The sequence below is a fragment of the Malaclemys terrapin genome, chromosome 2 (assembly GCF_027887155.1).
Source record: "Malaclemys terrapin pileata isolate rMalTer1 chromosome 2, rMalTer1.hap1, whole genome shotgun sequence".
Taxonomy (NCBI): domain Eukaryota; kingdom Metazoa; phylum Chordata; order Testudines; family Emydidae; genus Malaclemys; species Malaclemys terrapin.
The window spans coordinates 128,122,963-128,148,523 of NC_071506.1; the positions used below are offsets into that span (position 1 = coordinate 128,122,963).

General features: G+C 53.4%; 1 protein-coding gene across 4 annotated transcripts in view; it reads left to right on the plus strand.

Annotated features, from left to right (window-relative positions):
- Positions 1–25,561, plus strand: part of FGFR1 (fibroblast growth factor receptor 1) — a 76,577-nt gene that overhangs the window by 45,764 nt on the left and 5,252 nt on the right. For 2 of the 4 annotated variants that reach the window (XM_054017382.1, XM_054017384.1), the window contains 11 exons: positions 331–454; positions 7,605–7,795; positions 9,971–10,115; positions 13,729–13,931; positions 16,909–17,054; positions 18,836–18,957; positions 20,295–20,405; positions 21,529–21,719; positions 22,612–22,734; positions 23,501–23,571; positions 24,714–24,851. In XM_054017382.1, coding sequence (XP_053873357.1) covers positions 331–454; positions 7,605–7,795; positions 9,971–10,115; positions 13,729–13,931; positions 16,909–17,054; positions 18,836–18,957; positions 20,295–20,405; positions 21,529–21,719; positions 22,612–22,734; positions 23,501–23,571; positions 24,714–24,851 — 1,565 coding nt within the window. The remainder of the gene's footprint in view (positions 1–330; positions 455–7,604; positions 7,796–9,970; positions 10,116–13,728; positions 13,932–16,908; positions 17,055–18,835; positions 18,958–20,294; positions 20,406–21,528; positions 21,720–22,611; positions 22,735–23,500; positions 23,572–24,713; positions 24,852–25,561) is intronic. The other 2 variants (XM_054017383.1, XM_054017385.1) reach the window with 1 other exon arrangement.

The window sequence follows — 25,561 nt, forward strand, 5'->3', positions numbered from 1 at the left end:
CATCAAACTCCATTGACATCATGTTTCCAGATGCAGATGGCTCTGTGTCGCGTCTGTCCTGGGACAGCTGGGAGTGATTACCATCCCCCTGTAGCAACGGGTAAAGGTGACCTTGAGCCGAGATTTATGGCCTGCCTAGAACATGAGGCCCAGGGGTCAGAGATGGCTTTGACGTGCTCTGGAATTCAAGGGCATTTGTTCTATCAAACGCAGCCCTGGCATGGTCTGGGGCTGCTAATTCCTCACCATACCATTTGGAGTACGCAGATGATAAAGCTGTATGCCAATAACCACATTGAACTGTCTTTGTCGTCTCTCCTGCCTCCTTAGGTCCGCTACGCAACCTGGAGCATCATCATGGACTCAGTGGTGCCGTCCGATAAAGGCAACTACACCTGCATTGTGGAGAACAAATATGGGAGCATCAACCACACCTACCAGCTCGACGTAGTGGGTGAGAAAGGCTGAGCTGGGCAGAGGGTTAAGAAGGAAAATTGGAAAAGTATGTCCCTGGGAAACCAGTGATGCAAACCATAAATGTAGCACAAGGGGTCATGGTTGTGCAGAGGAGGGGGCTCCCCTGAGGTCCTGTTCTGTTCAGCTGTAGCCGTGCACATGATGTTCTGCAGCCCGGGGATGCTCTTGTAGGGCTCTAGATGGGGATTGTGGAGGCTGACTCGAAGACAGGGGAAACCGTGGCGATGCTGGGAACCTGAGCTCTGGGACTGAGGCCCCAGTTGGGAGAAAGGTGTTCTGGGTCAAGGACCAGAGAAACCTTAGCACATCCCTGTGGAAAGGAATTGCTCAAAGCTCTATAATTAGCTCTAGGCACCTCGCTGTATGTGGCGTTTGGAATCGGTGACCGTTGTCAGATTTCAGCCCACCTCTCAGGTGAGGTGTCAGCTGGTTGCTGTCTCCTCTTTGGGCCCATATCAGGACTTGAGCTGATATCCCAACTGGACAGTGGAGGGCAGTCCTGGGGTGGGGTGAAGTTCTGCACTGCTGCTAGCCTGAGGCACTGTAGTGAGTCCCTTCCTGTCGGCTGCAGGCCAAGAAGAGGTTGGATCTTGTGGGTCAACAAACATGTGGACAAGGGAGATCCAGTGGACATAGTGTACTTAGATTTCCAGAAAGCCTTTGACAAGGTCCCTCACCAAAGGCTCTTACGTAAATTAAGTTGTCATGGGATAAGAGGGAAGATCCTTTCATGGATTGAGAACTGGCTAAAAGACAGGGAACAAAGGGTAGGAATTAATGGTAAATTCTCAGAATGGAGAGGTAATTAGTGGTGTTCCCCAAGGGTCAGTCCTAGGACCAATCCTATTCAACTTATTCATAAATGATCTGGAGAAAAGGGTAAACAGTGAGGTGGCAAAGTTTGCAGATGATACTAAACTGCTCAAGATAGTTAAGACCAAAGCAGACTGTGAAGAACTTCAAAAAGATCTCACAAAACTAAGTGATTGGGCAACAAAATGGCAAATGAAATTTAATGTGGATAAATGTAAAGTAATGCACATTGGAAAAAATAACCCCAACTATACATACAATATGATGGGGGGCTAATTTAGCTACAGCTAATCAGGAAAGAGATCTTGGAGTCATCGTGGATAGTTCTCCGAAGACATCCACACAGTGTGCAGCAGCGGTCAAAAAAGCAAACAGGATGTTAGGAATCATTAAAAAAGGGATGGAGAATATCTTATTGCCCTTATATAAATCCATGGTACGCCCACATTTTGAATACTGCGTACAGATGTGGTCTCCTCATCTCAAAAAAGATATACTGGCATTAGAAAAGGTTCAGAGAAGGGCTAAATGATTAGGGGTTTGGAACGGGTCCCATATGAGGAGAGATTAAAGAGGCTAGGACTTTTCAGCTTGGAAAAGAGGAGACTAAGGGGGGATATGATAGAAGTCTATAAAATCATGAGTGATGTGGAGAAAGTGAATAAGGAAAAGTTATTTACTTGTTCCCATAATATAAGAACTAGGGGCCACCAAATGAAATTAATAGGCAGCAGGTTTAAAACAAATAAAAGGAAATTCTTCTTCACACAGCGCATAGTCAACCTGTGGAACTCCTTGCCTGCGGAGGTTGTGAAGGCTAAGACTATAACAGGGTTTAAAATAGAACTAGATAAATTCATGGAGGTCAAGTCCATTAATGGCTATTAGCCAGGATGGGTAAGGAAAGGTGTCCCCACCCCCTGTTTGTCAGAGGGTGGAGATGGACAGCAGGAGAGAGATTACTTGATCATTACCTGTTAGGTTCACTCCCTCTGGCGCACCTGGTATTGGCCACTGTCGGTAGACAGGATACTGGGCTGGATGAACCTTTGGTCTGACCCAGTATGGTCGTTCTTATGTTCACTTCCCCAAAGAAGGCCGGGGTGTTATACCCGAGCACAACGTCACAGTCAGCGAGCTCCCAGTGGCTGTCTCACCTCTGGGAGGGGAACGCAAACCCCACTCTGGCTAATCCAGGAAGACGCCCAGACGCCTCCAGTGGGGGCTCCCATCAGGGTGAAGAAGAACCCGCGGGCCTCGCAGTACTTTGAGCCAAATGCAAAACCCTTTCCGTCAGCTCAGCTTCCCCTCCACAAGCTCCTTGCCTGCATAGGTCCGCTCCCTCGCATTACAATTCAATCAGTGACCTCCCCCAGTTTCTACACCTGCAGGTGGGCAAGAGAGCTTGTTTCTGGAATTGTTACTGGGTGGCACTCGGATACTGCACTGCCAGGAGCTACATAAGCACCTAGGCATCTGGATGGACTCTGCTTCCCCCCTTTAATTGTCACTTGCCCCAACTATAATCAGACTCATCTCTTCTGTCTCCCGAGAGCTCAGCTTGTCTCCCTTGGGGGATGGGAGGGGTGGCCTGGCCTCAGAGCTGGTTGTTTGGTTTTTAGTTTTGTTTTTTTAAATTTTAGTTAAAATAATTTTGTTGTCCAGACAGAACCCTTTTTTTTTTTTTTTTATCATCTTATGAGCCTTAATTCCCAGCTGGGAAGGCTAGTCTGTGCAATTGCACATGTGGAGCTGCTCTAAATGCCAGTAAATGAACCATTAAAAATGTGATTTAATTTGATTACACTGAGCAAACTGAAGGGAATAGTCAGCAGGGGGAACAAAGGGGTTTCTTAATGCTCACTCACCGCAGTGGCAGGCTCTTTGTTAATCAGCTAGGTCCTCATTGGGTTTGTTTGACCTTTGACCTCGGATGAATAGGTAGCCATGTTTATCCCCCTCCCCCACATTCCCTGACAAGAATTTCACCTGTCCGTGCCCCCTTTCCACTTTGCAAACACTCGGTTTCTGTTTGTGCTGGGGAGGGTGATCCGCCCCATTCACCACACAGTGCACCGGTGGCTGTTCTCTGGAGCAGCGGCATTTCCTCCAGCTTCTGCTGGCCCCAGGAGCAAACCAGGGGTTCTCTCGGTCTGGCCTTTCACCTGATCCCTTGCTTGACTTCAGGCCCAGAAAGGCATTGGGGGGAGAGTCATCTGTGTGGGGCCGCGATGCCCTTGTCCATCCTTGGGAAGGAAAGGTCTCCCCCCTGCTTGATTTCCCTTTGCCCTTTTGTTGTAAGACTGTTGGAATGGAACTGCCCTCTGCGGTGAAAGTCACTAATCAGAACTGGTTGGGTGGCTTGTTTAGTTTGGTTTCATAAGGGGCTTTTGGGGCCCCTGTTGTTGGAAATCCCTTTGGAGGTTAGTGGCTAGCCCTGCCCCTAGGAGCCCCATGTGAATCCTTCCGTGCAATGCCCCAGCTCAGGAAGGCTTGGTCACCAAGTATCCAGGCCCGGCCCCATGCACTGACACCTACAATGCAGCATAGTGGCGCTTCCATTTCATCCTGGCTACGTATGGGAAAAGGGACCCGATTCCAGTCACGTGGCAAGTGGCAGGAAATCCCAGACACCCAGCGCTGAGTGCAGTGAGATCTCAGCTAGAATATCGCCAGCCAGACTCCAGGCAGATCCTGTCATCTTCTCACTCCGGTCTGGTCCAAAGCTAATCCTTTGCCCACTTTCTGCTTTCAAGGGGACACATCTGATGGCACTGCCAGTGCCGCTCCATTGGAGGGACTGTTCCTTGCGGGCCTGGCTATCAAGGCAATGAGCGGACACGGAATCATAAAATCAGCCACCACAGCTCTTGCTGCTCAGAACTGCTAGTGCTGGATGTATTTCATCTCCTCTGTGCTGCTGTTCCCTTGCTGGAGGAAAGGCAAAGCCTGGGCTCTGATGCAGACTTGGTTTGCAGGCAAAGGGACAGAGTCAGAGGGAATATCCGTGGTAGTAGGAGCTGCATGTTAGTGAGTGTGGTGTGCGCGCTAGAGGATGGGTGGTGAAAGCAGAGTATGCATAGGAGAGCAGGCCTCGAATCCTTCCAGTGTCCGCACTCCCACTTGCTGCACTGGTTTACCAGCATTTACCTTGTATCCCATTGCAATCAGGCCCAGAGTCTCCTCCATCCCCTTTCCTCCAAGAAGCTTCACTGAACAGAGGCCACCATTGCCTCCGCACAGTATCCGTATGTGGCATGTATCTCCTTCCGAGATACATCTGTATTCCCTGCCAGCTACATTCTCCTGCCCTTAGGAAGCCACGCCCGCCTCCCCTCCTCTCTGGCACCAGGCAGAGTGGCAACTGCAAGAGATCAGAGGGCAGGATGGGAGTTCACTATGAATTAAAACAACTCTTCCCTTTTCACCCTTTCCCAGGTGGAAATTCAAGTGTGGAGCGAGCTCCAGTGAGCCAGGCTGGCTTCCAGGTGCTACCTGCAGCATCTCTAGGCACCTGCTGCATTGGTTAGAGGCACAGGCCTTGACAGCTCCGACCAGAGCTGGGGCTCTAAATCATCAGCTTTGTCCTTTCTTTCCCCCCTTGTCAGAGAAACCAGCTGTCGCTTGGCCTCTTCCTAACTCCCTCCTCAGTGATCAGCCCTGGCTGTAGCCCTCTAGCTAGGCCTCAAGCGGCGCTCGGGACAGGAAGCAGGCTGAGGCCTGCCTGCATCATCAGAGGGGGGAGTGCTGAGGCACCGCAGAAAGCGTGCTGTGTAATTCAAGGCGGATGTGAGTGCGAGCAGAGGGGAGCTCTTGGCAGGGGCTGTGCCGGTCCTGTGATACTTACTTCGGGAACTGGAGTGTGATTTTAGGATATAGGGGGCCGCTCGTCAAGGTTCCTTAGTGAGAGGGATTAGAGGGGAAGGCAGCCGGTGAAGCTTTCCCTTCGTATTTTTAATAAGTGACTGGCTGGGATGAAAAAGATCTTGGCTCCGGCCGCTCGCCATGAAAAAATAACCCCTTAATCCCTGTGTTGTCACCTCCCAAGTGAAGATGCGAAGGCAGTGGCTGGCGGCAGGGCCTTTCCCTGCTGCTGCCATGGGCCTAACTCTCTTTGTTTCTGGGAAGCTACATTCGCTTTGAATCCACGTCTGTCTTGTTCATGCTTGCTTGCTTTCTGACCCCGAGCAGCACGAGAGAGAGCGAGGGGCTGGGACTGCGTCCCTGCCCGCATACGGGCTTGGGTTAGGGCCTACTTTGTGCTCTGGCCGAGCGTGGCAGTTTTGTTCTGGAGGCTGGGGACAGGCCTGTGTTTTCAGTAGCTCTATGTTGCCTCACTTGTATTGTTGTCCCATTGAGTGAGGTTGCTCCCAGGGCTTTGGGCTGGTCTCTTGTCCTGTTATTGTGTTCTGTCTGTCTGTCTAACGGTTTTATACTGCTATCCATCACCTGGGCATCTGACCACCTTTCATGTAAAATCAATAGCAAAGTCGAGTGGACTTCAGGGATCTCTGGCACTTCTATTTCTGCCTTAGAATCATAGAATCATCGAATATCAGGGTTGGAAGGGACCTCAGGAGGTCATCTAGTCCAACCCCCTGCTCAAAGCAGGACCAATTCCCAACTAAATCATCCCAGCCAGGGCTTTGTCAAGCCAGGCCTTAAAAACCTCCAAGGAAGGAGATTCTACCACCTCCCTAGGTAACGCATTCCAGTGTTTCACCACCCTCCTAGTGAAATAGTGTTTCCTAATATCCAATCTAGACCTCTCCCACTGCAACTTGAGACCATTGCTCCTTGTTCTGTCATCTACCACCACTGAGAACAGCCGAGCTCCATCCTCTTTGGAACCCCCTTCAGGTAGTTGAATCCCCCCTCATTCTTCTCTTCTGGAGACTAAACAATCCCAGTTCCCTTGGCCTCTCCTCATAAGTCATGTGCTCCAGACCCCTAATCATTTTTGTTGCCCTCCGCTGGACTCTTTCCGAATTTTCCACATCCTTCTTGTAGTGTGGGGCCCAAAACTGGACACAGTACTCCAGATGAGGCCTCACCAATGTCGAATAAAGGGGAACGACCACGTTCCTCGATCTGCTGGCAATGCCCCTACTTATACAGCCCAAAATGCCGTTAGCCTTCTTGGCACCAAGAGCACACTGTTGACTCATATCCAGCTTCTCGTCCACTGTGACCCCTAGGTCCTTTTCTGCAGAACTGCTACCTAGCCATTCGGTCCCTAGTCTGTAGCAGTGCCTAGGATTCTACCGTCCTAAGTGCAGGACTCTGCACTTGTCCTTGTTGAACCTCATCAGGTTTTTTTTGGCCCAATCCTCTAATTTGTCTAGGTCCCTCTGTGTATCTACCACGCCTCCCAGTTTAGTGTCATCTGCAGACTTGCTGAGAGTGCAGTCCACACCATCCTCCAGATCATTAATAAAGATATTAAACAAAACCGGCCCCAGGACCGACCCTTGGGGCACTCCACTTGAAACCGCTGCCAACTAGACATGGAGCCATTGATCACTACCCGTTGAGCCGGACGATCTAGCCAGCTTTCTATCCACCTTACAGTCCATTCATCCAGCCCCTACTTCTTTAACTTGGTGGCAAGAATACTGTGGGAGACTGTATCAAAAGCTTTGCTAAAGTCAAGGAATAACATGTCCACTGCTTTCCCGTCATCCACAGAGCCAGTTATCTCATCATAGAAGGCAATTAGGTTAGCCAGCCTTCTCTCACTTTGCACACACAGAAGAGGTGTCAAGAAGTATCTACCTAGGTAGATTTAAATGGCCTGCTTCCACCAATAGCCAGACACCAGGTCAAACCCGCCTGATAATTAACTAGATCCCTATGGGCCCAGTCCAGTTGGCAGCATGCTCTTCCCAGGCGGCGGGAGAGGAAGCGAAAGAGGGAGTGATGATAATACTCTATGCCCCCACTGCTGTGCTGTCACTCAGGAGGTGCCCTCCTGTATCTAAGCTCTCAAGCAGGCTCTGGTAGAAGTGCGTTGCTTGGGGGTGGGGGCGGGATACAAGTTTGGGACGGGATGGACGGAGACGTAGCCAATGATGTGCTAAGACTAGTCTTTTTATGTAGAATCCCAGCCACGAGTCCTCATCAAGTAATAGAGTCTACAGGGCTGCAAGAAGCATCGTAAAAAATATAGACAAGAAAAGATCATTTCTCTAGCAAAGTGTATGTGCGTGAGATTGAGAACAATGTCCGGGTCACCCAGAGCTGCTCTTTAGTGGCCTGCTGGACTTGGCGCCCTGGTTTTGTGAGACCATCCCCTCTCTTGCCATGTCTTGCAGAGAGATCACCTCACCGGCCCATCCTCCAAGCTGGGCTGCCCGCTAACAAGACCGTGGCCCTGGGCAGCAATGTGGAGTTTGTGTGCAAAGTTTACAGCGACCCACAGCCCCACATCCAGTGGCTGAAGCACATAGAGGTCAATGGCAGCAAGATCGGACCCGATAACTTACCCTACGTGCAGATCCTGAAGGTAACGTCCCATTCTGGGTGAGCCCGTTTAGTTTCCTTCACAGGACGAGCCGGGAATGGAGCTGGTGAGGTGGAGATGAATTGGGGGAGGAAGCCATTTGGGATGGAACTGGCGTATCAGGAACGGGGCAGAGGGATGATGTTTGCTACCATTCAGACTGGGTTAGGTATCAGTCTCCTGACCAGCTGAGCCAAGACGATGGGACATGCAGAGCCTTCTTCTGTTCTCTCCTCCCTCCAAAGCCTGGAGCAGAGGATAGTGGGTGGGTAGGTCAGGAAGGTGCTAGTCTTTTCAGCAGAATGTGGATGAGAGATGCCCTCCCCGAAGCACCAAGTTAAACTAAATACACTGGTGTAGAGTGACTTGGGAAGCAGAGAGTGGGGTTGTCTTAACTGGCCCAGGAACAGACTGTCAGTGAAGCATTCAGTGGCCCTTGGATCTGCATGCTCAGAGATGCAGCGGGCTGGGGCAGGGTCAGTCCTATTCTGTGAATTGTTATTTTTAAAATAGCGAATGTAGAAAGCAAGATAATAGCTCAGGTGAGCCCGGCTCCCTTAGCCCCCACCACAAGCCTGGAATTCCACTTCAAGAGAGCCAAGTTGCTGCACAGCAGAGAGCAGAAGCAGCTGATGTAACCCTGCCTTGCACATGGCTCTCTGCTGTGTTGTACTTAACACCAGTCTGTGCCACTTAAAGCAACCCACTGTGCCCTTTATCCAGTGGTTTCATGGCCACCTTGGTACCCCACCCCGAATCTGTTCCTTGTCAAGCAGGGCATGTTCATTCATCTGGGAGCTCTGGGAGTGCCCATGTGTTAATTCAAAGGGAGGGGAGAAAGGTTGTGCTGTTGCTGACTTCCTGCACTGATCACCAAATTGTCATAAGCCAGTGCATCGGTCAGCTGTTTCAATGCACAAGCCCTTCTTCGTTAAACCTATAGGCACCTCGGGGCTGTGTGTGTCTGGCTTGTTATCAGACCCTTGTACTTCTGCAAACAGACACCACCACTGCTTGATATGGGGGATGGGGCACAGAGGACTTGCGCTAGTCACCCCTTGATTCAGCGTCTGGGCAAGGCACTGATGATGTGATTGATGTTGATCTTGGGGCTGCAATGTCCGACTGTGTCAATGTGACTCCTGTGTTGTTGGTTTGTTCTAGCACTCAGGAATTAATAGCTCTGATGCGGAGGTGCTGACCCTGTATAATGTGACAGAGGCCGAGAGCGGGGAGTATATTTGTAAGGTTTCCAATTATATTGGCGAGGCTAACCAGTCTGCGTGGCTCACTGTCACCAGACCCATGGCAAAAGGTAAACTGAAGAACACCAACTGGGATCTTACTTGGACAGTCAGTCCCTAGCGGTGGAAAACAAAACTCTGGGCTCTCTTGTTTCTGCTATATTTCTGGTGCCACAAGCCATGGAAAAATACTCGCAGTGGCCAGTTTAGTTTTGTGCTCTGTGTTGCTTGCCCGCCTTCCCCTCCTGGATGTTTCTCCCCTGCGCGCTCTCACTGTATTAGCAAAACACATTGGATAGGTGCATCTAAACCATCTCAGCATCTTCCTGGTGAAACACAAGCTGTTACTTCTTGTTCCAGCTGCGTCTTTTTCAGCGCATCTGGGCTTGGGATCTTTGCTGAGTTAGATCCCCTCCAAAATAAAGACGTGATTCAGCCATATTTTGCTCATGTCTCCTCGCTTTCAAACCTCGATCTATGCACCAGATCTGACTGTGACAATACAGTGTTGTGTTCTCCCCTCCATCTCACAGTCTGTCATCTCCCTACCCAAACCCCACTCCTTCAGCTATGTTGTCTTCCATCATGTTTCTCCGCAATCTCATCGCTTCCCCTTGTGCAGTTGTGTCGCATGAAACTAAGCCGGCCCCTTCTTCCTGAGGTCCATTTTTCCATGCAGCCCATCACCAGCATGTTCAGATGGGCAGGAAATTCAGTTTGGTGAAGGGTTTTAACAAACATCTCCTTAGGTCAGCCTGGATCAAAGGTCGTCCTAAGGGTCTCTTTAACAGGTCTACAGTGGTCTCTCTCTGCTACCCGGGGGTCTTGCAAATGAGACACCAGGGCACGTTCCTCCCCCCTCCTCCACCTTGGTTCCTAGAAGATCTCATGTCGTTTGCTTGTCCGTTTTTTGCTTCCATTTGTTTTCTTCTAGACGGCTGGAGTTAACACAACAGACAAAGAAATGGAAGTCCTTCACTTAAGGAATGTCTCATTTGAGGATGCTGGGGAGTATACATGTTTGGCGGGTAATTCTATTGGGATCTCCCATCACTCTGCATGGTTGACAGTTCTCGAAGGTACATACTCCTCCTTCTGCTGTCCTTTCCCCACCTCATTTCCATGTCTGATGAACTATGCATTGCAGCCTGGGAGAGAGCCTGGGCTTTCCCTTTCCTCCCCGCCCTGGGGAAAGCACAGAGCCTGCCAGTCAATTCTTCCACACCTAGACACCCGGCTTCCCCAGCAAGGGCAGTGCTCTCAGCCACTCTGCCTTGGTGACAAGTTAGGACTCAACCCATCCCCAGGGGGTCTCATGCTGCATCTCCCTGTACAGCTCCTGCTGGTGAGAATCCAAAGCAAGGGGGTAATTTAATGCTGTCTCCCATGCTGGAGCTGGCAGGAGTGTGTACCCTCTCCGCTTGGTGCCAGGGCCCTGCCTCTCCCCACCTTGGGGACAGTTCAGAATTGGTGGCCATGCCCACCCGCTCTCTCCCTGGCCGAGGCAATGCATATCTCTGATTTACGTGTAACCGGTGGTTCAGTCCGACTAGAACAGGCTGGTTCTGTCCTCTCAGGCAATGCCAGTGTTTCCCATTCCCTGTGCCCCCAACCCGGCTGACCAAAGCGCCGATGCATTAGCCCAGGGCGATAACAGTGTTTTTAGGAACCACCCAGGCCTCTGGCTCCCAAGCGGCTGCCCCTTGGTTTCAGCGGAAGAGGGGATGCAGTGGGTGTCACAGTGCCACATGGCAGCACCTGGAGGGAGTTTGGGAGCGGGGATTGCAGCCTATGGAGGCAGAGGAGTTCTCAGACCCTTCTTGCCAGCCCGGGGGCAGCACAGACTGGTTCTGAAGCCATCATGAGTGGAAGCGCTGCTCAGTCTGACACCGGGCCTTTGATAGTAGGGTGAAAGAAGAGGACCGTGGAGGAGGTTCCTGGTCCCCTTGGTCCCCCGAGCCCTCACAAATAGAACTAAGTTAACCAATAATAAATTGGGGAAAGTGATGGGTCAGCTGCAGCCCGCATGCCTCATGCTGCTGTCTCCCCCTTTCCTGCCCCCCACACCGACCCCCTGTGGTGGTTTGAGCATCAGTAGCCCTGGCCTTGCCCTGAGGAGGAACCTGGCCCCTGGGTGCTGGGGTTGCAGTGACAGGTGCTACTTCCTCTGCATGAGCCCTCTGTGGGCAGGTTGTGCTCCTGCCCTGGCATGGGTCTGGCTCAGCCATGCCCTGTGCATGCTGCTTCCCTTTCCCTGACAAGGCCTGATAACTGGCAGCTGCAGGAAGTTTTTGGGGTACGCCTGGTGGTGCTTTTCATACAAAAACTTTCTCCGTTATCAGCCACTTCTCCCTTGTCAGACCTGCCCCGTTCAGAGCTCTGGGATCTGAACAGGAGATGGTGGCTGCTTCTCTCCAGTGGGGTATAGCACGAAAGACTTGGACTCCCTCTAATGCCTTCTCTGAGGCTCTCTGCTTTTCTGGGGGGAGGGCTGGGCTGGGCTGGGGGGACTTGTGTCTTAATGAACTGCAACTCCAGTGTCCTCACTGCCCCGGCTGTGGTGCCGTGCGTAATACACCGCAGTCCCTGGCTGTGACTGCGCTGAAACTGTTCCTGAACTTCCATCGCTCTCGCTGCGACTCAGCTGGGGGGGTTCTGCTGCAGTTCAGTCCCTGGGGGAGGGGGCAGGTTTTGTCTCATGATGAAATGAAACTCTCTTTAAGGTAGGGTTACCATATTTTAATTTTTAAAAAGGAGGACACTCCATGGGGCCCTGGCCCCGCCCCAACTCCGCCCCTTTCCCGGCCTGCCCCAACTCTGCCCCCTCCCCTGAACGCTCCGCCCCCTGCTCCTCGCCCTCCCCTGCTTCCCACAAATCAAATGTTTGCGGGAAGCCTGAAACAGGGAGGCAGAGGTAAGCTGGTGCTCGGGTGGGGTGCGGCGCGGCCCAATCCGGCCCCCCTGGCCGAGTGGCTCCCTCCGGTGGCCGGCCGGCCCAGGCCAAGAGGCTCTGGCCTCAGCGTCTCCCGCCCAGCTCGGCTCGGGCCCTGGGGTGCCGGCCCCTGGCTGAGTGCCCGTGCCCCCGGCCCCAGCCCAGCACCGCCCGCCCCAGCCCCAGCGGCCCCGGCCGAGCACCACCGGGCCCTCCCTTCCTATTTCCCGGACATGTCCGGCTTTTGGGGATTTCTCCCCGGACGGGGATTTGAGGCCCAAAAAGCCGGACATGTCCGGGAAAATCCAGACGTATGGTAACCCTATTTAAGGGGCTGCTAGGGACCATTTAAAAAACAAAACAAAAAAGCCCCCATAGTCATTTTTTTTTAATGCCTGTGACTCCTGTTCAAACTGTTTGCAGTCTCACAAAGACAGCGTTTTATTTTGGCCTGTTCCAGCGTTGTTCCTGGTAACGTCCCCTAGAAATCTACAGTCCCAGCTCAGGCTGGGTAGGAAAATCCTCAAAGGTGCATGTCCCCGAATCCCCTCCTGCTCTTACCCACCATGAACGGAAAGGGGGCGTCCCCAAGCCAGGCCTGGGCCAGGCCCCTCTGTACATGCTGCTTTGCAACGCCTGCATGGGTTAAAATGAAGTCAATACCATCCCAGAAGGATCCCTGGATGCCCAGCACAGCCTCTTGCTCCTCTAGCTACCGGGGGGAGGCTCTGCAGCTGCGCTTGCTCAATCTTGTGATGGCCTAACGAGCACAGCTGGGCCACACGGGGCAGGGGCCGGCCACAGGGCCTAGGAAGCTAGCAGGCCTCTTTCTAAGCTCAGCAGCAGGCTGCTCAATGCAGATGCCTGTGGATTCTCTGCCTTTCTGTGCTTGCCATGCTCCAAGCCCTGCTCCAGCCTATATTGTGCCCTGCACCTGGCCTTGTTCCAGGCCTGTCCCAGCCTCACTCGTAGCCCTGCTCCTGCCTTCCCTGATTCCAGATCATCTGGTTCTGATTCCTGACCTGCCTCGACCCATGGCTCTGGCATTCAGACTCTGATTCTGACTCCTGCCCTGACTGCCCCTGATCGTCTCCTGCCACTAGCCAGGGACCCATGGGAAGTCCCAGAAGTTCTCAGCTCAATATATCTACCCACTTTTATGTATGTTTGTAATTCTCATTTAATCCCGGCTCCTTAGAGGAGGTTACAGCCGTGCCTCCTCTCGCTACTCCACTCTCAGACACGTGCATTTGTGACCTCTCTGGGCTGCATTGCCTGGCCATTTGGTCTCAAGTTCCCTCAGCTGCTTCTTTCCTACCAGCCAACATCTGCTTATGGTGGGGTGGGGCTGGGGGGGATACATGCCCTTTTACATAAAGCTTTGTGCTCGTTCCTCGTGTCTCTCCAAGCTCTGGTTGGCTGAGGACCAGCGTGGCGAGGCAGCTCGAGAACACCACACGGTCACTCGTGCGCACAGGAATGCTGGGGCAGCGAGGAGGTGGCTGGCCTCGGCTGGTCCCTGCTGTACGTTGGGTTGTGTGTCCTGTTCTGTTTAGACAGGGTTCAGACCCCGAGATAGCTGGAGCCAGGAGGTTTGCCTGGCTTGGACTCAGCTGTTTGCCTGGTGCTTGGAGCCTCTGTGGGCCAGGAGGGGAGGAATGGCCCATCACAATCTCTGCGGGTGGGCGTCGCTCCCCCCGTTCTAACACTCCGCCCCGTGAAGGATTTGCAGTACTAATGCCTTGTTCACGCTGACCCAGCTATTGAAGACAGGCCGGCCATGATGACCTCGTCGCTGTACCTGGAGATCATCATTTACTGCACAGGGGCCTTTCTCATCTCCTGCATGGTGGTGACCGTCATTATCTACAAGATGAAGAGCACCACCAAGAAGACCGACTTCAACAGCCAGCTGGCCGTGCACAAGCTGGCCAAGAGCATCCCGCTGCGCAGACAGGTAACAGAAAGTAGATAGGGGGTTTGACTGCACGTATTGCCTGTCCTCAGAGCCCCTGCTGCCTGCCCAGCAACGCTGCCCTGACCGCCAGTCCTGTCTGAGCTAGCACAGGCCAGCGGCACAAACAGCCAGGGGAGGATCCTCTCTCTGGGGGTCAGGAGGAGGAACGAAGGGAGGGGAACATGTTATTTGAGTGGCGGGGACCGAAGTGCAATCTGGATTGCTTGCAAAGCAAAGCCGCAGAGTAGGGGGTGTGGGTAGGCTTGGTAAGAGAGTTGCAGGTGGATTGGGTTAAACGCCAAGCTGATCTCTTGCCATGTTTCTAAGCTACAAAACCTCTTTAACCCCCCCGATTTTCTAAGTCAACAGACAACCACCCCTCATATACACTCACATGCATGCCGTTCACTAGAGAGACAAGGCGCATGGGGTAGTATCTTTTACTGGCTCTGCTTCTGTGGGTGAGAGACACATTTTCATATCCCATAGCTCTCCATCAGATGTCCACTTGACGTCTTCACTTGACCCATGTCCGAATCTCCCAGCCATGCCTCTGCTTGGGCCCAGTTCTCCCTTCCCCAGGGGTAAGCCTGGGTGGTGTGGCCGGATGACAGATCTTCCCCTGGTCCAGCCAGACTGCTACGATCCAGAGAGCTGCCATTCCCAGTGCCGCACCTGAGCAGGATCTCCGGGGCTTGGTTGATTATGGTCCCTGGGGAAAGTGTGTCGATCAGCAGTGTGGAATTTCTTAGCTTGGGCCAGAGAGGGACGAAGAATGAGTCAGAAAAGCCAGTGTGGGGAGGGGCGACATGAGATGGGCACAGGGGTGGGGGCAAGTGGGCAGACTGTAATGATGGTTTTAAAAAAAAAAAATTCCCCCAGCCCAAAAATATCTGTTCTCCCCTAACGTTGTGTCACATCTTTGCCACAACATGGGCTAGTGGAAAAGGCACAGGATGAAGAGCCAGGGCTTTTATTTCCAGCTTGGTCATTAACCTGCTCTGTGACCTTGGGCAAGTCCCCTGCCGCCCTCTGCTTCAGTTTCCTTACCTGCAATCTGAGGATCATGGTGCTTGGCACATAGAGGTCTGTGGATGGAAAGGGTGTAGAAGGGTTGTTTTCAGCAGGCTGTTTAAATGTGGCTGTCCAGACCTGCCACGTCAGATCTGGTTCCACTTCACTAGAGCATGTGCAACCTGCCTCTGGAGCTGGCTCACCTACGGGGCTTGAACCTGGGGCCCCCTGGCACAGACAAGCCCTCACCTCTCGAGCTAACAGGCCCTTTTGCACTGCACCAAATAAGAATAATTCCTGTCCTGTTAGAAACAGTGACTTGGGGCTGCCCATCCCGAGGCCCCCGTGAGGGCCCAGCCACAAAGGCATGGGCAGCTGCACTTCAAAATGCCTCTTGTTCCTGTACTTCTGTGCTTATTCCTTTGGCCCTTGCTACAATCAAGGAGGTCCTAGGATCTGGGAGTGGGGCGGGAGGGGCCCTTCTCTGTATATGGTGGGTGGGAGCAACCCTGAGCAGGCACCTCTGTGAATCTTCCCCTCTTCTCTTGGCATTTACGGCGGGTCAGTAAGGGTCATGGGGGGGATCTGGAAGGGTTTGTGGCAATTTAATATTTGACGGGGGGAGCGTGGCCTATACACTGAGTGGCTGGAAGGGCTCCATGGGCCGTAGATTTTACGATATCAGCACAGCCTAGAGGAAGTTAATTAGAAATAATTTAGTCCCACTCCGTGTTGGAGTAATGCCAATGGGGCCAGGATTGCAGCTAGATCTGTGCAGAACGCCGTGTTCTTCCTCTGGCATGCAAACTGGGGGGGTTCTATACTGGGTTAGCTTTTTGAGGGTGTCCTTGGTCTTTTCCTCAGTCCCGTGTCACAAGCAAACGGCTTGTAATCAAGTTGAAGCTCCCTGCTAAGCCCTCACCTAGATCAGCTGAAGGGGTTTGCTGCAGAGCAGGGAGAGCTGAAGGGGTTTGCTGCAGAGCAGTTACCTCCAGGGGCTGAGCATGCTGCTCCTCCAGCACTAGGGAATGAGCGACCAAGCCCAGGAATCAGACCAGATCGGATGGTGCAGTATAGGGCACAAGATCAGGGGTGACTCAGTCGATCTGAGAGCTGATGTTCCTGTCCCTTCTGCTGCATCTGGGGAAGAGGGGAAAAGGGTCTGCAGCTGTGTCCATGTCCATTCTACGGCAAAAGGAGTAGTTGGGTAGAGCAGGGAAGTGGGAACCAGGACTCCTGGCTTCTGTCCCTGCAGGGCCGGCTATGGCTTTTTTGCCGCCCCAGGCAAAAAAGCCTCCCGCCGCCCCCCGGCGGGGAGCGCAGCATGGGAGGGCGCCGAGCCCGGCCGCGGCCCCACTCTCCCCGGCCGGCTGGAGCGCCAGAGGACGGCGCCGAGCCCGCCACGGCTCTGCTCTCCCCGGCAGCTGCAGCGCCGGGAGGAGGGCGGAGAGCCCAGCCGCAGCCCCACTCTCCCCAGCCGGCCAGAGCGCCGCGGGGAGGGCGGCGAGCCCGGCCGTGGCTCCGCTCTCCCCGACCGGCCGGAGCGCTGGGAGGAGGGCAGCGAGCCCGGCCGCGGCTCCGCTCTCCTGGGGTGAGCGCCGCCCCCCTCCAGGTGCCACCCCAAGCATATGCTTGGAGGGCTGGTGCCCTGGAGCCGGCCCTGTGTCCCTGGCTCTGCCACCTTAGGCAAGTCACAGCACCTGTAACTTGGGGATAATGATTCCAACCTCCTCCCATGGGGGCTGTGAGGCATAACTGGTGTTTGTAAAGCCCTTTGAAGTGCCTAGAGAAGGGCCAGGCGACTGCATGCTGCAGCAGATTCAGTATCCGGGAGAGAGGGGGCTCTCCGCCTCCAGCAGGTAACTAAAGCACTTTGGTCGGCAGCTCCTCTCCTTACTAGAACCAAGCATGTCTGCACCCCAGGTGCTTCCTGAAGGTAACCCACTGTCCCTTGGCTCTCCCATTGCAGGTGTCAGCAGACTCCAGCTCCTCCATGAACTCAGGGGTGATGCTTGTCAGGCCCTCGCGGCTCTCCTCCAGCGGTACCCCAATGCTGGCAGGCGTCTCGGAATATGAGCTTCCCGAAGATCCTCGGTGGGAGCTCCCCAGGGACAGGTGATGCACTCTCTCACACTGGGCTCCACAGAGGGGCGACCCCGGCCTTTCTGTATCTAGCTGGCTCCTACATCTGATCGCAGTTCCTCCACAGCCTGATCCAAATGCTACTGAAGTCAAAGGAAAGGCTCCTGCTGGATCAGGCCCTTAGCACATCATGTCCCTTAATTATGCTAATGGGGAGGAGGACTCCTGGCTGGTGTGTTCCTCCCTGAAACAGCCATTTGGGAGTGTTGCCCTCAGGGTGAGCATATGCTCCCAGGGACCGATGTGCATCTCCCTCCTACCCTTGCTGCTTCCAGACCAGCAGCAGGGAGCATTGCGCATCTCCGTGTGCCTGTTCTGCTGTGTCACGTCTGAAATTGGTTTCAAATAGCTAAGAGAAATGACTGCTAGGTTTGCGCCTTCCTGTGTGATAACTCCCTCCATGAAACCTCCGCCCCTCTCGCTCCCCCAGCCGCTGCAGGTGCTCAGAATATTCCCAGCCCTGCGGAGAGATCAACCCCCACACTCAAATCTACGGAAGGTGAGGGCTTCCTGGAACCTGAATCGATCTCTCTCCAGCAGCCTTAGCTGCACTGCATTGATTACAACCTTCTCCTGAAGTTGCTGTTTTCTAATTGTATAACTCTCCATTAGAACGCATCCTGATATGCAAAAAAAATGTGTCCTGAGCTGTGCTGGGCTCCTTAGCCCGCAGATAGACTCCTCCAGCCTGCAAAGGGCATTATGTGTGTTCCTGCTTACGGCCTTGCTGGAGTCTGTGCTGAAGTCACTGGGGCAGTGTCACCCACACAATGTCCTCTCCCAGTCCCAGGCATACCCATGACGTTGGCCCTGCCTTTCCCAGGGGAGCACGCATTCCCATCAGGAACTTGCCTCCAGGGTGGGACTTTCCCGTTTGCCTCAGTGCAACCTCGGTTTTCCAAAGGCACTCTGTCTTACGCCTGCAACTCTGCCACCGGGAGGGGGGAGGCTGCTGGGGGGCGTGGCGTGGATCTGGAGGTTGCTGTCTAACTGCTCCCCGTTGGAAGCTGACACCTTGGAAAGTGCCTGGGATGATGTCTGAGGAAGGAAAACCACAGTTGGGAGCAGTTAAATCTCTAGATTTTTGGCACTTTGAACAAAAAGTGAATGTTTGGCCAGGGCTGTGAGGTGTCTGCTCCTGGATGGGAGGCAGCGTCTTTGAGCCCTACCAGGACAACTTGGCATGGGGCTCCAAACAGGCCCAGTGCCTGGAATTCACCAGGGTCCCGTTAGCTTGGAACCAAGCAGAGCATGATGCTTCAGAACTGCCCAACAGTCCTGGAGACTCAGGCCTAGCTCTGTGCCATGAGACTGTCGGGAACTTCCTCTTTGCAGCGGGATTGGATGCCACACTGGCCAGTCTGACATAGCATTGTATATTATGCTAGTAGCTGTCTCTCAGACAACCCTCTTCCCCAAGCATGTTACCAGCTGGCTCTGTGCTGCACTTGGGGTATGTCTCGATGTCCTGCCCGTACCCAGGGCGTATTGTTTCAAATAACCAGTGTGATCCAAAGGGAAACAGGCAGGGGAGACTTTATGCTGAATGTTGCTAGTTGGGGAGCGATGCCATCATAAGCAAGTGGCCACAGAAATGGCAAGACACCCTCTGAGTCTGTCTGCCTGCAGACAGGAGTTGCATTTTTTCTGCAGAGTTACCTCTTGAGTCCCGTTCTGTGTGAGTGTATCTCACTCTGCAGACACGAGCTGCATCCTTCCTCCTCTGTTTTACCTTCTTCTCTCCTTTCATCTAGGCTCATCCTGGGTAAGCCTCTGGGTGAAGGCTGCTTTGGGCAGGTGGTTCTCGCTGAAGCCATCGGCTTGGACAAGGACAAGCCAAACCGAGTGACTAAAGTGGCAGTCAAGATGCTGAAGTGTAAGTAGCGGCTATAGGCACCGCAGGGTTTTTCCCAGCTTTGCAGCTGCCTCTCTGAGTCGGTCTCAGTTCAGGCTAGCATCAATCCTGCTGACTTTGGGAAATGTACCTTGCGGCGGGGAGACAGGTGGACTGTGCATGTTTGCTGGAGGCCTGGCCTGGTCCAGCCCTGTGTTCCAGAAGGGCCTCGTCTCTCTCCCACTGAAACCAATGGGAGTTGTTGGATTGGGACCCAACTGAGCAAGTTTATCGTTAGGTTTATTGGTTGGGTTTTTTTCAAGACGAGCTTCTGACTCTGTGTTCCCAGCAGCTGTCCCAGAGCGATAGCTTGAGGCCCGGAGCGTAGCCATGGCCAAAGGCTGCACAGCACCCTCCCTGTACAGCCAAGGAATAGCCTTTCACACCCAGTTTGCTCTCCCCTCGAGCCAGCATTCGCTTATCCAGACTCTCTGCAGTTCAGCCCTGCAGCAGCACATGCTGCCCAGGGAGAGCTGGGCACTTCCCAGCGGCTGCTCTGATGGAATCACCCTGCACAATGTAATAGCTTCTCCAGCAATCTCTGTTTTGAACAGGGCCGGCTCCAAGGTTTTTGCCGCCCCAAGCAGCCAAAAAAAAAAAAAGCCGCGATCTGCGGCGGCAATTCGGCGGAAGGTCCTTCGCTCCAAGTGGGAGTGAGGGACTGTCCGCCGAATAGCTGGACGGGCCGCCCCTCTCCGGAGTGGCTGCCCCAAGCACCTGCTTGCCAAGCTGGTGCCTGGAGCCGGCCCTGGTTTTGAGTGACAAAAAGGGCAATAAAAACTGGTTGCTTCGTGGAAGGGGCCTGCAAATAAAGGTAGAGAAGATTTATACTGCATGTATGGGGATGCTGTGGGTGGTCCCTTAAGGCCGGAGAATGCCTGTAAGGAAAGTCTCTTGTACAGATTTCACTGTCTCTGAGCTACCTCGTTAATCTATGCCATGCTTGTCACTGCTATCTGAGCGCCTTTCTCACTTGAGCTCGGTCTCTGTTGCTCCACCTGGGAGGTGGCTGGGGAGAAATACCCAACTACCCTAACCCTCCCAGTCCTGGGAAGGGAGATGAACCTGAGAATGCTGGTTTAGCTGTGAATACTGCAGCACTTCGGAGGTGAAATCATTCTGATGGGGCTACCGCGAGATATGCCTGTACGTACACTGTGCGAGTGCTCTGCATCTCTGCCAAGGAGGAGGACAGAGAAAACCAAGTCTGTAAATCTAAAGCTACCCTAACGGATGCTGCTGCAGACTTAGTTCTAGGCCTTGCTTTAGCTTAACCCAGCCTGAACTAACATGACCTGTGCCTTTCTTTGTGCTTTAAGCTGATGCTACGGAGAAGGATTTATCTGACCTGATATCTGAGATGGAGATGATGAAAATGATTGGCAAGCACAAGAACATCATCAACCTCCTGGGAGCCTGCACTCAGGATGGTAAGTTATCTGTGCATGGCTGAAACTCCAGCAAACTGCTTCTCTGCTAGGACAGCAAGAATGCTGGGGGTAGCGTGGGCCTCCAGGGTGAGGTTGTAGAGGTGGAAAGATACAGGGACTTTAATCCAGATGAGTTTTGAAAATAGTTGGCCATCCCAGAGCTGTCTGAATGGGCCAGTGCCCGGTGAATGGCAGGGATGGTGTGGTGTCCCTAGCCTGTTTGCCAGAAGCTGGGAATGGGTGACAGGGGATGGATCACTTGATGATTCCCTGCTCTGTTCATTCCCTCTGGGGCACCTGGCATTGGCCACTATTGGAAGACAGACTACTGGGCTAGATGGACCTTTGGTCTGACCCAGTATGACTCTTCATATGAAGATCGGGGGATGGGGGGGCATGTGTGGCTGGCAAGGAGGCACCTCTCCTGGCAAACGCTAATGGGGTTAGAGTTGTCTGGCCATTTCTAGAGTCTCTATGTGTTTGGGCCTGAAGGAACGGAAGGCACGCCGTGCCTGAAAGCCTCTGTGAGGTATTTATGCAGGCACGGTTGTGCATATGTGCACGCACACAGCTCACTTGATATCGGCGGTGGGGAAGAGTGGAGCAGAGTGGGTTTTTTTCACATGGCTGGAGCTGTTCACAGAGCCCTGGGGTTGGAAGAGTCACGTCACACCCAGCCTGTATGTGGGCCTGGGTTTGTTTTTGTTATGTGATTTTCTGGCTTGGAGTGCGGCTGGCTCACCACAGAGCAGGAGCAGGGCCAGTTCTTCCCCTCACACATCAGAGGAGCAGCTTCTGATTTGCCAAAGAAGTGGTATGTGTATGTGTGTGAGAGTGTGCTGGGGACATGGGGGTGTGTACATACGCACGCAAGATGCCTGAGCTCTGTTCTGAGCAGAGACCTTGATTCCTTGCTGTGGGTCAGCTGCTGCAGGGTTCCCCTGTTTGAAACCCCTGCCCAAGCCCACAGGTGCCCCTCAGACAGACACTTCGCAGTCATGGGGTTCTGAAGGGCTTGTGCATGTGCACAATACACAGCTTAATTGCCCATGCAGCCATGTGTCCTGTGCATCCAAGCCCAAAGCCTGAGACGCTCGGCTTTGTCCCCTCCCGTTTGCTTTAGGTCCACTCTATGTGATCGTGGAGTATGCGTCCAAAGGCAACCTGCGGGAGTATCTGCAGGCCCGGCGGCCCCCCGGCATGGAATACTGCTACAACCCGACCCACCTCCCTGAGGAGCAGCTCTCCTTTAAGGACCTGGTGTCCTGCGCGTACCAGGTGGCCAGGGGAATGGAATACCTGGCATCCAAAAAGGTGAGCAATGGTTGCGAGCTCCATCCCTGGGGGAGCACTCGCAGAACCCCTGTCCCTCTCAGGGCCTGGGGAACGCAGAGGAGTGGTGATCGGGCACCTCTACGGGCCTGACCCAGTCAATGGAGGCCCTGGGTTCCTAGTCTGAATCCACACGAAGTGATGAAAACAGCCACTGTGACTGAAAATTCAGTTGGTGCTTGGCTGGTCTGAGTCAAATGAGTTTGGGGTTCTCGATCCCAGGATCCCCAAATCCACCCCTGCAGCTGTCACTAACTGGCCCCTTTGCCACTGAAAGGCCAAGGGAGCTGTGAAGACCGAACTCCTTCTCCCTCTAGAGGCCTGTCCCCGAACAGAGCCGAGGACTTTGCCTGGGGCCTGTGAATGCCACTGTACCATCTGTCCGGGCTCTGCGGACAAGCGGCAATCTTAGCTGTTCAGGGCTGCAGATCTGGCCTCTTTCCCCAGCATGTTGAAAATTAAAAGCCAAGCAATACAATGGCACTGAGTCCATCTCCGCACACCCCTAGCTGAAGCGGAAGTGAGGCTGGAGCGAAGGAGGTAATTACTGAAATGAAACCCGTTACCTGCATTCTCTCTGGAATCAGGACACGTTTATAATGCTTGAAAGATCACTCTAACAATGCTGGAGGAGCCCCGCCCGCTGCACGTACATCAGCAGTAAGAGAAAGGGGCTCTAGAGATTCCCACCTTGCCTTGGCCAGGAAGGGATTAGGGCTTGGCACCTGGCTCCCCCCTTGCTGACCGTGGTTTGTGCTCTGGGATCGTGGCTGTGGCCCTTTGAAGGCTGGCGGGTAGTTCAGTGTCTTTGCTACCACTCCAGCCAATGCAGCAGAGGAACCCCCCGGCCTAACGGGATCTCCATTCTCTTCAGTGCATCCACAGAGACCTGGCTGCCAGGAACGTCCTGGTGACGGAAGACAACGTGATGAAGATCGCAGACTTCGGCCTGGCCCGGGACATCCACCACATAGATTACTACAAGAAGACGACTAATGTGAGTGGTGCAGTGGGGGAAGGGAAACGTGCTGAAGCTCCGCTTTAGAGCTAGCAGGTTTTTCCTGAGGCTGCTGCCAATATTTATAGCTTGGCTGGAGACTTTCTAGGGTGGTTTCTGTACCAGAGTCCCGAGCTCTCTGAGCATGGGTTGCCATATACATAGAGATTCTCCTCGGTACTGTAACAGCAGAATGACATCTGCCTGGTGGGCAGCGTGCCCTCTGCTCCCTTTGTTCTCCCCCCAGTCTGCCCTCTCTCCTCGCCCTCTGCCTCCCACACCGCTCAGTTGCCATGGCAATGAGAAGGCCGTTCTATGTTCCCAAGGCGGATGAAGTCTCGGGGCTGGGAGAGAGAAGGCCCCGAGTTTCTCCTCCTGGTGCCAAGGTCCCGAACACGTGCGATCATGGAACGCTCCCTGGCCTTTCTCACAAGAGTGGCGGCACTAACTAGTTAGGAGAAAGACGTTAGACGCTGCCATTTTCCCCCCGGGGGAGGCTGCATTTTGGTGGTGGGTGATCGTCTGTAAAGCCCTCGGGGATGGAGCACTAGACATCGTCTGTCCCTTTTACCCGTGACGAAGGTCCCTCTTTGCCAAAGAGACTTGCCCAGCATCAGTGTCATGACGCCCTTGCTGGCATTGCCCAGGGTGCCATGTACCGAGGCTGGGTGTCTGTGGAAGGTATGTTAGCCTCCCCTCTGTAACTGCATCATGCCTGCTTTTGCTCTGGAGGCTGAATTCAGGTGGGGGCTTTCCTGCATTCCAGGGTCGCTTACCAGTGAAGTGGATGGCACCGGAGGCCTTGTTCGACCGAATATACACCCATCAGAGCGACGTGTGAGTACCCCACTGCTCCTGCCAGCCATGAGGAGGTCTCTGTGTCGCAGCATGGTCCTTGCATGGCTATGCGTGCCTAGGCACAATTCAAATGATAGACTAGATTAGGGCCATCTGGGTTGTGGGAGGGTCTGTACCAAAATCATTGTTCCAGGGAACTGTTTTTCCTCTCCCCTCTCTCATGGATAACACCCGCCTCTTTCCAATGTGCTGAGCGTTCTCCACTGCAAACACAGATGTGCAGCTGGACTCCGAAGGAAGCTCCATATCGCTGACCCATCCACATTGCTCTCCCAGCACACCTGCTGTATCACATCGTGGTGGGACCCTGTCTGCATGTCTCCCCTTCATATTTAGCCATCGGCCTGCCAAGCAGCCTCTCCATAAGCCTCCTTTGTGTTGAGTATTTTCCCAAAGGTGAAAAGCCCCAGATGTGATTCATCTTAATCGAATGAAACAATAATTGTCATGAGCACGGCTTGTTTGTCTTCCAAATGCCACTGAATTAGAGCTGCTAATCCCAGCTCTTCACTTTCCTGCGAAGATCTTTTAAGTCATCGAAAGCTTTTAAACTCTCTCCTGTCAGATGCCTTCTGACGCCGAACATTTGGAGGCTACATTCTGCTCTCAGCTGCCTCCTGTGAGGCTGTCGAAGCCGGCCCGCTTGCGCTAGTGGAACTGGAAGCTGAATTTGGCACTTGGGCAAAGGTTTTTCACAAGAGTCCAGCGATTTTTGGATGCCCAGCCTGAGACATCTTGCAGGGGCCTGATTTTCACAGCATGGGTGCTCAGCATTTTCTGAAGAACAGGCCCCTTTAAGATATGTCAAGTTGGACACCCAAAATCACTAATCACTTATGCAAACCGTGGCCTTGGTGTCCTACCAAGGGGCAAGGCGTAGTGCACTAGGACTGTGACTTACTTCCGCTGCGCCAGATGGACCCAGGGTGTTGTGTTCTCAGTGGGTAGCACTGGTGTTGTTCTTGTGAGCTAGTGATGCACACTGGTGGCACAGGCGTTCTCCCCTCTCTGTGTCTGCAGCTGCCCAGAGGAGCTGTGTGTCAGGCAAAGGGATGGGTTGCAAGGCGGTGTTGTGGTGGGAGCTGTGCCTTTTTGATACTGTGTTTTTGTTTCTGGAGCAGATGGTCCTTCGGCGTGCTGCTGTGGGAGATCTTCACGCTGGGTGGTTCGCCGTACCCCGGGGTGCCCGTTGAGGAGCTCTTCAAGTTGTTGAAAGAAGGCCACAGAATGGACAAACCCAGCAACTGCACCAATGAGCTGTAAGTGCAGCTCTCTGCCAGGGAGCAAAGCTGGGGTGGGGAAGGAGATGCAGAGTCCTGACTGATGTTACCTGTCCCCTCCCCCTGCTTTGTGTCAGGACCCTCACTGACAGATGTGTGTCAGGTGAAATTGATTTAGGGATTGTCAGCACATGACAGTTAATCCAGAATAAAGTAGGGTGTGAATTTAAAGCTGGGGAATTGGATTAAGCTAATTTGGAATATTATTATTCCAGAATAAGGGCATCTACACATGGAGTTAATTGGGACTAACTCCCCGTGTGTAGATAAGCCCTTAGAGCCCACTGGCAAGCCTTGGGTTCTTGATTCAGACCAGAACTCTGAGCTGTGTGGTTCTGAGGAAGGAGAGGCTCTGGGCTGCTGCAGGGTTTTGATTTAGATTAACTTGGTTCCCCTGGCTGCCCCAGCGCAGAAGCAGCTTTCGGCCCAGCATCCTTATTGCTAGTCACATCGGCTGGTGGTTCGTTAGCTGGACATGTCCTTAAAATAAACTGCCTTGGAAAAACGAGGAGAGGAGGGGAATCTTTTCCAGAACTCAGAGTTAGAAGATGAGCCTCCAGGAACGTGCTGATGGCAGAAGTCCCCTCCCTGACTTCTCGTCTCAGCTTCAAATGTCTCTAGCGATGGCCATTCCTTCCCCTCGTCTGGCAGCCTGTGCCATCCCCAGCCTGTTCACAGATCGCTGCTTT